This window comes from Mobula birostris, chromosome 1 (genome assembly GCF_030028105.1).
Source record: "Mobula birostris isolate sMobBir1 chromosome 1, sMobBir1.hap1, whole genome shotgun sequence".
In the NCBI taxonomy this organism is placed as follows: Eukaryota; Metazoa; Chordata; class Chondrichthyes; order Myliobatiformes; family Myliobatidae; genus Mobula; species Mobula birostris.
The window spans coordinates 203,539,065-203,551,858 of record NC_092370.1 but is presented as its reverse complement, the minus strand read 5'-3'; the positions used below and the strand labels follow the sequence as shown (position 1 = coordinate 203,551,858).

Here is a 12,794-nt window from a genome sequence, read left to right as displayed (position 1 = left end):
GTCGTTTATTGTAATGTAACAATTCTAAACAAAAACAATATAACCACTCTTTATTAAGTTTCAGACAAGTCCCTTAAGACTTTACAGTTGAGAGCAGCTACAGCATTTTCATCACAATAACACTAAACCAGCCAGGAAAGAAATACCTGTCCCTTGAAATCCCTAATATGGAACATTCTTATTTGAGAAATCAAACTAGCAAAATGTTAATACAGATTGTTTAAAGATGATTCGTAACAATAAACAAAAATGCATCTTTCTTGGAGCAGTTCTATTCTCAACCAGGAAAATAAATTTCAAGAACTTCAAATGTTAATATTTAATTATGTGCTATCTTACCAGTATTTTCATACCCAAATTCTTTTGGTATGAAAATATCCTCATAGGTGTACTATTGGAAGTATCCTGACAGGCTGAATCATGGTCTGGTACAGCAATTCAAATGCACAGGAACACAAGAAGCTGCAGAGTCATGAACTCAGCCCAATACATCATGGGCACATCCCCCATCACCATTACTATAGGAGGTACTGCCTCAACAAATCAACATCCTAAGATCCTCAGCATCCCAGCCATTCCATATTCTCACAGCTACTATTGGGCTGGTGATAATCTACCAATTACAGCTGCCTTGCTCATTCCTCAATTCCACCTTCCTTAAGAAGGGCCGCAGCCTGAAATGTCAACTGTTTATTCATTTCCATGGATGCTGCCTAACTTGCTGTGTTCCTCATTATAGTGTGCGTTGCCCTGGATTTCCAGCATCTACAGGATCTCTTATGTTCATGAAACTACATTAGTAATTAATAAAATTCTCTACCATGAGAACAAAAGTATAAAACATTATGTTTGAAATGAGCCAAATTTATAATTACCTGGTTCCAACTTAATAATTTTAACTGCAGCGAGCTCTCCAGTCTGCAGATTCCTAGCCTGTAAGTGAAAACCAGAAGATGTTTTTAGAAAGAAGTCATAACTCACTTCACAATTTCTGAAACAAAGCTGTTATCAAGCCAGAGTATATACCATGAAATGCTAAAACTGATTTCTATTCTTTAGATGGTTAATTTATAAAGAAATGAAAATAACCACAAATTTAAAAGCAGCGCACAAGCAGTGTATAAAATATGTCTTTAAAATGTGGCCTTGAGGATATTTATGAAAGAAATACAATGGGTGCTGTACACATGCATTTTCAAAAAATAAAATTCACTGCAAGATTAACAGCTGCATAGCATTCAAGATTGTGTGGCAACATCCAAGTGTGTGTCTTCTAGATCAAATGTAAGCAAATAGCAAAGATGTACGTCATTGACTACATGTTTCTCTCTCTCCACGGATTAGGTCTAATCTGAGTTATTTATTTATTTGCCATGCCACCCAACAGCCTCCAATTTAACCCTAGCCTAATCATGGGGCAATTTGCAATGACCAGTTAGCCTACTAACTGGCACGTCTTTGGACTGAGAGGAAAATCGGAACACCAAGAGGAAACCCACATGGTCACAGGGAAAATGTACAAATTCCTTACAGACAGACAGCGGTAGAAATTGAACTTGGGTTACTGATACTGTAAAGCTTTGTTAGCATGCTGCTCCATCACCTTCCTCTCTCTGGTTCCTACCTCCTGACATTATTCCATTGTCCACTCCTATGAGATTCCTTCTTCAGACCTTTGCCTCTGCCCTCTATCACCTTCCAACTTCTCACATCATTCCCCTTTTCCCACTCCCCCAGCCACCTGCATTCTCCTGGAGTGCACTGCACTTTTCAGTAGCTGCTTGACTTTATTTCTACATTCTGTTATCATTTTACCAAGTTCTATCTCAATGCACTGTGTACTGATTTGATCTGTATAAACAATGTGCAAGACAAGCTTTTCACTGTATCTTGGCACATCGAATAATAATAAATCTATTCCAATTCTAAACATACCACCTGCCAACTCACGCTCCACCACCTCCCTTTTTATTCTGGCTTCTACCTTCTTTCTTTCAAATCTTAATGAAGGGACTCAGCCTAAAATGCCTAATATTTCAACATTTTGTGTGTGCTGCTCTAGATTTCTAACATCTGTAATCTCTCATCTATGTATCCCCTGCGATCTGAATATTACTTATCCTTCAATTAAAATGATTAGAATCGGATTATTTGGTTATTGCCACACTGCTATGTGCATTGGTCATAATGTTATCTGCAACGTGGATTGCTAACTGGCTCAAACAAAAAGACAGACAACCTGAAACATTGAAATGAATTGTACAAATATTTTTTCCAATTTTAAAATGGCAATTGACCAATCTTGAAACACTACTGCACCACTTTTCTGTTGGGTTCCTTCCAGATTTCAGAATGCAAAAGTATTCTCTTCAACCAAGTTCGCAAAAATTATCCACTTTGGTCTGAGACAAGGACAAAGCTTCAGAGAATTTTGATTTCAAGGGAACATGAACTGCTGCAAAACAGTTCTGCACAAGATCTATTATTGATTTGAACAGCAATTTAATTGTTGAAGTCATAAATTTACTTGTAAGGCAGTTATATACATTGCTTGTTATTCTTCAGGTAATAAATATTTGCAAGGCCTCACTCTCCAAAATCCCATTATTTTAGCCAACACTAAAAACCAGAAGAGCATTATAAACTTCCTTAGCTTCAACCAATAAACAAAGGCAAATTCACAGAAACCCATTTAATTCTGTAATTGCCATGCATTTAACTAGGAAACTCAAAAATTGCAAATAGTTCCAAGCCTTTTTACCTCAACCCAGGCATAGTAGAACCATAACTCATTCCTGAGACTCAAATGCAAGGGTCTGCACCTATTATTTTGAACTTCTCCTGCTACTATATATGCCAGAATACATATACAATGTACTCTTCCATTCCTTCCTTTCTTTGTGTGAACAAAGTCCAGAAAATTCAATGCCTGCCAGCAGTCTACAATTATCTGTTTTGAACGTTTATATACCCCACCCCACTCTCAATAACATTCATAAGCTTCCAAATTTAAGGGACTACAAGCCAAATTCACATTAACTGCAAAGAAAACTACAAAAATGCTAGAAATAGTCAGGAAGTCATCAGCAATGGAAAGAGAAACATAGAAAACCTATAGCACAATACAGGCCCTTCAGCCCACAAAGCTGTGCCAAACAGGTCCTTACCTTAGAAATTACCTAGGGTTACCCATAGCCATCTATTTTTCTGAGCTCCATGTACATACCTATCCAGGAGTCTCTTAAACAACCCCATCATATCCGACTCAATTGACTTTTTGGGTGAATAACTTTCATTGGAAACAGTTCTCATATACAAACCTCTTAAGCCCCAGCATCACTCTCATGAATCTCAATAATAAAAAATTAACAGTAGATTTTTTGGAGGTGTAATTGATACAAATAAGGGAGTCAGAATTATGTTTATTATCACTGACGAATGTCGTGAAAATTGTTGTTTAGTTTCTGCTGTACAAGACAAAAAAATTACAAGCTACAATAAAAAATAAAATAAATAATGTATACTATAATGACATTCAAACCAAGGAATGTTATGTATTTGGACTATCAGTAGGTCTTTAAGAAGATCCTCTTAAAGGAGCTATTTGTAAAATTAAAATAGAAGGGACTGAGGATATTCTACAGGCATGGATTGAAAATTTGCTGGCAACAGAGGAAACACAAGTATGAATCAACAAGTCTTTTTTCCTGGTGGCAGGCAGTGACTGATGAAATGATGCAGAGATCATCAGGGGTTGGACACATGCTTGTCACAATATATAAAATGAATAAATAATTTCAATGAGCAAACTAAATGTAACACAGAAATACGAGTTGCAAGAAGACTACAAAGTCTGAGTATACGGCACAGATAAAGCACTTCAACCCAATGCCAACCACGGCACCCACCCAGCTAGTCCCAATTTCCTACGTTCAGCCCACATACAGCTGCAAGAAAAAGTTTGTGAACCCTTTGCAATTATCTGTTTTTTTGCATTAATTACTCAAAATGTGGTCTGATCTTCAATAATAATAAATAAGCAATAAATATCAAGAACATAAGATGAAGAGTCCTTGAAAGTGAGTCCATTGGTTGTGAGAAAATTTAAATGAAGGGGCAAATGAAGCTGAGTGAGGTTATAGCCTCTGGTTCAAAAGTCTGACGGTTGAAGGGTAGTAACCTGTTTCTGAACCTGGTAGTACAAGTCCCAAGTCACAATAATAGACAAGCGCAATCTGCCTAAACTAATAACACAAAAACAATTGTACTTCTCATTAATACTGAATACACCATTTAAACAATCACAGTCTGAAGTAATGCCTTCTACAAAAGCTATTTGGAATCAGGTGTAATTGAGATGAGATTGTAGGTGTGGGTTGTAGAGGTGGCCTGCCCTATAAAAAAGACACAGTCAGGGTACTGACAGAGCCTGCTCTTCTCAAGAAGGACCTGTTTATGTGCACCATATCTTGATCTAAACAACTTTCAGAGGACCTTAGAAAAATTGTACAGATACATTAAGCTGGAAAAGGCTACAAAAAAAAGGCATTTCTAAAGACCTGAGTGTTCATCAGTCCACAGGAGGAGAAATTGTCTACAAATAGAGGAAATTCAGTACCCTTGCTACTCTCCCTAGGAGTGGGCATCCTGCAAACACACAACGTACAATGCTGTAGAAAGTGACAAAGAACACAAGAAAAACAGCAAAAGACCTACAGACATCACTAGAGCTTGCTAGTCTCTGCTCATGTGTCCACTATAAAGAAAAACACTGAACATGAGTGGTGTTCGTGGAAGGACACCAAGGAAACCACTGCTCTCCAAAAAAAACAACGCATTGCTGCACATCTCAAGTTTGCAAAAGCCTACCTGGATGCTCCACAATGCTTCTAGGACAATGTTCTGTGGACAGATGAGAGAAAAGTTGAACTTTTGTGCAAAAAAAAATTGGAAAAGAAGGGCACTGCACACCAACACCAAAACCTCATTCCAACTGAAACATGACGAAAGAGCATATGGTTAGGGTCCGCTTTGCTGCCTCTGGACGTGGAATTGTTGAGGGAACAATGAATTCAAAACTGTATCAAGACATTTTACAAGAGAATGGCAGGGTAGCAGTCCATCACCTGAAGCTTAATAGAAGTTGGATGATGCAACAAGACAATGATACAAAACACAAGAGTAAATCAACAGCAGAATGGTTTAAAAATAAGAAAATTTGTCTTTTGGAATGGCCAAGTCAGAGTTCACACCTTAACCCTATTGAGATGCTGTGGCTGTTCATGCAAGATGTCCCATAAATATTGATGAAATGAAACAGTTTTGTATGGCGGAATGGTCTAAAATTCCTGCTCACCATTGTGCAAGTCTGATCAGCAGCTACAGGAAACATTTGGTGGAGGTTGTTGCTGCTAAAGGGGGTTCTACCAGTTAGTAAATACAAGGATTCACATACTTTTTCCAGCCTGCACTGTGAATAATGAAGCAATATATTCAATAAAGACATGAAAAGTACAATTGTTTGTGTGTTATTAGTTTATGCAGATTGTGTTTGTCTATTATTGTGACCTAGATGAGGATCAGATCACATTTTATGAGTAATTACTGCAGAAATCCAGGTAATTGTAAAAGGTTCACAAACTTTTTCTTGCAACTATCCCTCTAAGTTCCATTATGCCATGTACCTTTCTAAGTGACTCTTCAATGATACTATCATACCTGCCGCAACCATTTCCTCATGCAACTTGATCCATATATTCACTACCCTCTGCATGAAAAAGTTGCCCCTCAACTCTCATAAATCTTTCCCTTCTCACCTTAAATCAATGCCACCTAATTTTGGACTTCCCTACCCTTAGGAGAAGATTACTATCGCCCACCTCTCTAAGGTTACCCCTCATTCTGCTATGCTCTAAGGAATAAGGACGTAGCCTGGAAATTCAGACCCTCTAGTTCTCAAATCTTTTCTGCATTCTTTCCAGTTTAATCACATCTTTCTTATCACAGGGTGAACAATACTAAACAGTATCCAACATGATGAAGGGTCTCAGCCCAAAACATCAACTATTCCTCTCCACAGATGCTGCGTAACCCGAGTTCCTTCAGCATTTTGTGTACGATACTCCAACTGCAGCCTCACAAACAACATAAATGCAACATGATGTCCCAACTCCTATAGTCAATGCCCTGAGTGATGAAGGCCAGTGTGATATGTTCCTTTTGCACCATCCTGTCTACCTGTGAAAAACTTTCAATAAACGATGCACTTGTACTCGAAGGTCCTTCTATCCATTACACTCCAAAGTGCCTTACCATTCATGGTACAAGTCCTACATTAGTTTGACTTTACAAAATGCATCACCTGACACTTGACTATTGAAATCCATTTACTACTCCTCAGCCCACTTCCCTTACTCATTAAGATCCCCTCTGCAATTCACTTTATATCAATCAACACATCTAATTTCACATCATTTGAAAACTTACTGATCAAGCCTTGTGCATTTACATCCAAATCATTTATATAAGCAACGAACAACAAGGGTCCCACCACCAACCCTTGCGGTAAACTACACAGCAGCCACCAATCAAAGAAACAATCTTCAACTACCTTCTGCTTCCAGCCTCTGAACTAAGTTTGAATCCACTTAACTAACTCTCCCTGTTTTTCATGAGACCTAACCTTCTAGACCAGCCTACCATGCTGCTGGTTCCAGACCAGCATACCAGAGGGTCCATGGTGATTGAGATAAGCCGTGTGAGTACATCAATACACACAGATGAAGTTTAATGTGAAAAGACATGAGATTCTAAAAAAAATTGACTGATTTGCTAAACGGTGATAGAGTGAGAAAGGAGGAAGAGTAATGAAATCAGGGTACACCAGTCAATGGCAAGTGCTCAGATGCAACATGTAATTAGGAAAATGAATATGTTGTACTGAATCCCTCTTGCAATGAAGGACAAGAGCAAGGATGTCTTGCTACAAGAGTATAATGGCTTGGCAATAACCCATCTGGAGTCGTGCATGCAATAACGGCCTTTTAAAGGAGGATATTTTTGACATAGTGGAAGTGCAACAACCCAACTTTCATTGTGAAGTTTTGACCATCTGTAGAAAAATTGTTTTCTCTTTCCAGTTTAATCAAAAGGTCTTTGACCTGACTCTTTACCGTTACTACGATGCTGCCTCAGTTCAGTATTTCATCCATTTTCTGTTTTTATTGCTGTTGCTTTTGATTAACGCCTTATATCATTACTCAAAATAATGAGGCATTGGTTAGAAAATGTATATTAGTTTTGGACTGCAGAGATTCAGCAAAATAGGGCTGGTCCGTACCCTCCAAATATCCGGACCTGCCTCTCAGTTTTTTTGCACTACCTTACTTCCCATTTTTCTATTTTCTATTTATGATTTATAATTTAACTTTTTAATATTTACTAATTTTAACTATTTTTAATATTTAATATTTGTAAACCAGGGAGTGTGAAGCGCAGAATCAAATATCGCTGTGATGATTATACGTTCTAGTACCAATTGTTTGGCGACAATAAAGTATAAAGTAGTGTCTAGAGAATTAGATTATGAGAACACTCAATCCTCTTTTATTGTCATTTAGAAATGCATACATGCATTAAGAAATGATACAATGTTTCTCCAGAGTGATATCACAGAAAACAGGCCAAACCAAAGACTAACACTGACAGAACCACATAATTATAACATATAGTTACAGCAGTGCAAAGCAATACCATAATTTGATGAAGAACAAACCACGGGCACGGTTAAAAAAAAGCCTCAAAAGTCCCCGAGTCGATCGACTCCGGAGTCACCAATAGCAGGCGGCAAAAGGGAGAAACTCCCTGCCATAAACCTCCAGGCACCGTCAACTTGCCAATGCCTTGGAAGTAGCCGACCACAGCCGACACTGAGTCCATCCATCCGAAAACTTCGAGCCTCCGACCAGCCCCTCCGATACAGCCTCCCGAGTGCCATCGACCTAGCCCCGGCCGCTGAAACAAGCACAGTCGAGGATTCGGGGCCTTCTGCTCCGGAGATTCCGGTTACCACAGAGTAGCAGCGGCAGCGAAGCAGGCATTTCAGAAGTTTTCCAGATGTTCCTCCGCATTCTCACGTCCGTCTCCATCAAATCAGAATTGTGCACAGTCCCCTACTTGGCAGATAACAGATATTTATCACCAGAGAGGCTGCGCATGCTGCCGTCACGCAGCCATCTTCTCTTTATTATAGAGAGATTGCAAAAACTAATAATATAGTTTGGCAATTTATGGTAATTTAATTGACATTTAATTGACACAAGATCCATTAAAAGGGAAGATAAATAGAAAAAATGTTTCTGCATGGTTGAAAATTCAGGACAAAGTGTATGGTCTAAAAATTGGAAAAATTACTTTTAGAAGTTATGAAACATTATTTGCAGAAGTGATAGAAATTTGAAGCTCTCCATGCATATCATACTTGATAACAACTCAAAAGTTATTAAATTGGACTTTGAAAGACTTTTGATAAATAAAGTTAATGACTTACTCCTGTTCCCAATTTCCAAAACATTAAGACAGTTTGAAAAAGTTTTCCACAGGATCATTAACGGAAAGATAATCAAGTTAAAATTTTGAGTAGACAGGTTTACGGCACAATTGTCCATAAATATCAAACCTATGGTCAGTGCAGTTAGAATCAAATAGTATGGAAACAACCCCTTTGCCCCATCAAATCAGCACTGATCATTTTAGGACCCAAAATAGGGAAAATTAATGAATCTTTAATACCGCTTTTTGAAATTGTGCAAGTTACTGAAAACATGAACAAAACTGACTCCCATCTTCATAAAGATAACATGATCAATCAGAATATCTTGAATGCAAATCTGGGTTATTGATAAATTGGTCAAATCAGGAGCTTTGCTGGCACATGATTGTTGAGATGACAATAGGAGAGTCAGAGGAAGGCTACAATTAGGTTTGGAGTGTTGTTGCTCGCTTGCATTGTTTGCATGATTTGTGTGTTTTATTTTTCTCTTCCTCTGTGCACTGGGTGTGAGCCTTTTTTATTAAATTGGGTTCTTCCGGGTTTCTTGCTTTGTGGCGGCCTGTAAGCAGACGAATCTCAAGGTTGTATAATTTATACATACCTTTATGATAAATGTCCTTTGAATCCTTGAATTCTTTGAAATTAGTCTGACACATAGATAAATAGTGCTCAGTATTTTGCTGATAGTGAAACTTGCAAAACTACTTCAGAATATATCAAAGAAAAAAAGACAGATGAGGGTCTTTCATCATCAACCTTGCCTTACTCATGGCCTATGAGATGCATCACAGTATCAATATGCCCAGTGAAAGCAGGGGCTTTTTGCCCACCTGGGGAAACCAAAGTTCTGGAAGATTTTTAAGCCTTTCCAGGCACAATGACTGTATATTTTGATTAGGTCCACTTCCAAAATCACCAGTGGGCTGAATGGAGCATACAAACTGGGATTAAAGTCCTTAACAATTTGAGAGCTGCATGATTGATTTCACCATATTACTAATCATTTGGGAAAACAAAAAGATGCATGGTTTACATATACTTCAGAAGCACAAGATAGATACAGAATTAAAGGAAACGCTAAGTATTGAATACATAGAATTTAAGAAAGCACAGGGCAAAAGCAAAGGCAACACAAAATTGATCATGTTTAAACTACTCATTCATGGAATGTGGCTACTGTTAGCAGGGTAGATTTCTTGCCCACCATCTTGAAATCCATTGGGGCTAAATTACTTTCCTGAATCAATACAGCATATGAAGTCAAATTACTTCCATAGTGTAGTAAGATAGTTCTAGAATTTTGACTCAATGGAAATAAAACAATGGCAATATTTTTTCAAAGTCAAAATCATGTTTAAAATTCTTGTTGAAAATACAAGGTGGTAATTGTTAACTGGTTGATGCTACAGAGAAATATCAAATCAGAGACCAGGTTACCATTGATGTCAATTTATTTGACTATTTATTATTCAGACTTTAAGTAATTAAAATTATTTGCAGCAATAGATTAAAATTTCACTTCCTCATATATAGTAATATGACTATATTTTGGTTTGAAGCAAGGATTGCTAAAGCCTAGAAAGTACTGAAAACTCAAGTAACAATTACAGTCCACTCATTAAACTAATGAGAGCTATAAATGCTTACGAATGCTAATATACTACCCAAATCAGTATTACTCTGCACCTTAGAGTAGAAAAACTAGACAGCCCTTACAATTTTAGAAATAGCAGAAAACTTGTGCACCCATGTAGATGCACTTAAGCTAATAGCAGATGCAGAAGATAGAAAAAGCAAAAACTGTAAAACCACTTTGCCAAGATACTAGTCATACTTCACCCTTATCTTTACAATCTGTCTCTCCTTCCTGTCCAAAGATACAAACTCATCACCTCACAAATCTATACACAAGTTTCCCCACAGCGCCTCAAATCAGGTTTTCTCCTAAAAGTAACTCGAATCTAAGCTGAAAGTATGTCATGATAATGCATTATAATGCCCATAATGGTTATACCCTTAGTAGAACCTCACAAGGACCACTTTTTTTAAGGTTTCATTCCAATCTATCCAATTTGAGTGACAGAATTGGTTTTCCATCTCACTTTTATACTCCTTGATTCTTTCCCACATCTATGTGCCTGATACTCAATTATATCAGCAACAAACATGCCAGTGTCCATGTATACTTCTGCAACCAGTTCTTTGCTATCTGTTAGGTTGCTTGCCTGACATCCTGGCTTGGACAGGCCACAGTTTCCTGCAGTTACTTACTGAGCAGACCAAGACAATTTTTCAGCCCCACCCACAAAATTTAAGATTTTGTCTCAATTGTGTAAGAATATGACTAAGTGATTAAACCTGCAATGTAATATCAGAAACTGGTTATTCCAGCACTATGTTTACAATTTAGGGAGAAAAATCTTTAATTAACTTTTCAAAATACTCCATCCAACACACTTGACAATCAGTAAGTGTTCTTAAAGCTTAGTCATTGCTGTAGCATTTGCAGAGGACGAGCAATCTGAAAATGACCGAATAATCTGTATTTTTTGTAGTGAGCACGGAGACATAACTATTGTCCAGTACAACAGTGAGTGATAATCCGAAAACAAAACCCACCTAGGAATTCAGATAAGTTTAAGGTTTCTTCCAAAGTACAGAATAAAATTCAATACCAATACGCAAAACTAATCTCTATACAGAAGTAACCATTTACTATTAAAATTCATCTGATCATCTGCCAAGTTTTTAACGATGTACAGACTAAGCACAAGACAAAAATGTTTTCAATAGACAGAGCATCTACTTCATTTGCTAAAGGAGGAAAATAATTCCAGAAGTAAAGAATTGCTCAATGCAATTTTTCCTAAAGACTTCTCTGCAATTTAGACGCTTTGTATCAGTATATTCTGTTCCCCAAAACAAAAAGAGAATGACGTCCCGCGCGAAAATTAGACAAGAAATACCTGTTGTGGTTAAAACCGGCAACAAGTTTGGGTGGAGGATATGGTTCAAAAGCGATTTGCTCGGAAACCCAAGGCTTCCCAATATATCGATGTAGTTACTTTACTCTGTATATTTCTTCCTGAGACTTACTAGGTGCCCGAGCGTGTGAACTTTTACAAAACCATTTGCATTTAGCTACTTCATAACGCAAATATGGGTTAACTTTCTGCCAAACGGAATAACATCAAAATTTACTCTGTAATTCAGTACATTATTGATCTAGTAAAGAACTGTCGATTGCTAAATGAGTACTCCTTAATAACTTAGTAACTCCTTCATAACTTTTTTTTTGCAGCGCCGGCACAAAATGAGCAGTTTTCAGCTGAAGCCGTTTTAGCGGACTATTGATTAATGGACCAAGGGAAGCAGAATTAGTACACTTTAATCCCACTTCCCTCTGGTGATCCCGTCTGGTCCAAAACACTGAATCTTCAACCCCGCGACGGACGGCTCGTCACCCTTCACCAGTGGCAAATTGGTGTCTGGAAAGGCCACATGCCCAGTCCCAGGCTCCACACAAGAGTAACTCAACACAAACCTTGTACACATCGCCATAGGTACCGCTGCCGACCCTCTGGATCAGCTCGAAGTCCAGCTGCGGGTTTTTCCTCAGAATATCCCCGCCGACGGTCGCACGGCCCTGAGGGTTCATCGCTCACTCAGTGGCGGGAGCGTCCTCTCCTCTCCTCGGACTCCTACTTCTTTCCGAGCACCCGCTGCCCGTCTCTAAAGGCGAATATCCCTCCGAAAGCGTTCGTGTGCGTGTGCTCAGCTACGTCCGCCCCAGCCGTCACTTGGTAAACTGTGAACTGCCTCCAAATATGGCTCCCGCTCCATTTCCTGCCCCACAGCTCCTGCGCGTTTCCTCGAGCGGCTGCGGCGGTGGCGACGGCGATGAGGAGCGGTGGTGCGGGCCTACAGCGGCGCCCTGCACAGCCTGGCTCTTACTCCATCCTCCTCTTTACAGTTTCCCCCCCCCCCCCCCCACAACTTATGCTTAAAAAAATTATTTCCACAAGGGTGCACAGTGATTTGATTGTTACGTTTTCAACTGTGACTTGTATGTCATTTCCTTCTGATGAACATTGAAATCAACTGCAGTTCGAACGTTAATAATTGTTCTTTTCTTTCAGTAAATGAAAATATAAAAATTCTCACTTCGACTCGAATCCTTAACTGTATTTTTCTTCATAGATACCGCTTGATCTACTGAATAATTTACATTACTTAGTTTTTG

The 12,794-nt window shown here is 38.5% G+C and overlaps 1 protein-coding gene across 3 annotated transcripts in view; it reads right to left on the bottom strand.

Annotated features, from left to right (window-relative positions):
- The window catches only part of map4k5 (mitogen-activated protein kinase kinase kinase kinase 5), a 148,135-nt gene extending 135,600 nt beyond the window's left edge, over positions 1 to 12,535 (bottom strand). For 2 of the 3 annotated variants that reach the window (XM_072269296.1, XM_072269302.1), the window contains exons 1-2: positions 12,096 to 12,535; positions 876 to 933 (exon numbers count right to left, since the gene is read on the bottom strand). In XM_072269296.1, coding sequence (XP_072125397.1) covers positions 876 to 933; positions 12,096 to 12,209 — 172 coding nt within the window. In that variant the 5' untranslated portion in view covers positions 12,210 to 12,535. Of the gene's footprint in view, positions 1 to 875; positions 934 to 12,095 lie in introns of those variants that run through there. The other variant, XM_072269307.1, reaches the window with a different exon arrangement.
- Positions 12,536 to 12,794: the final 259 nt, after the last annotated feature.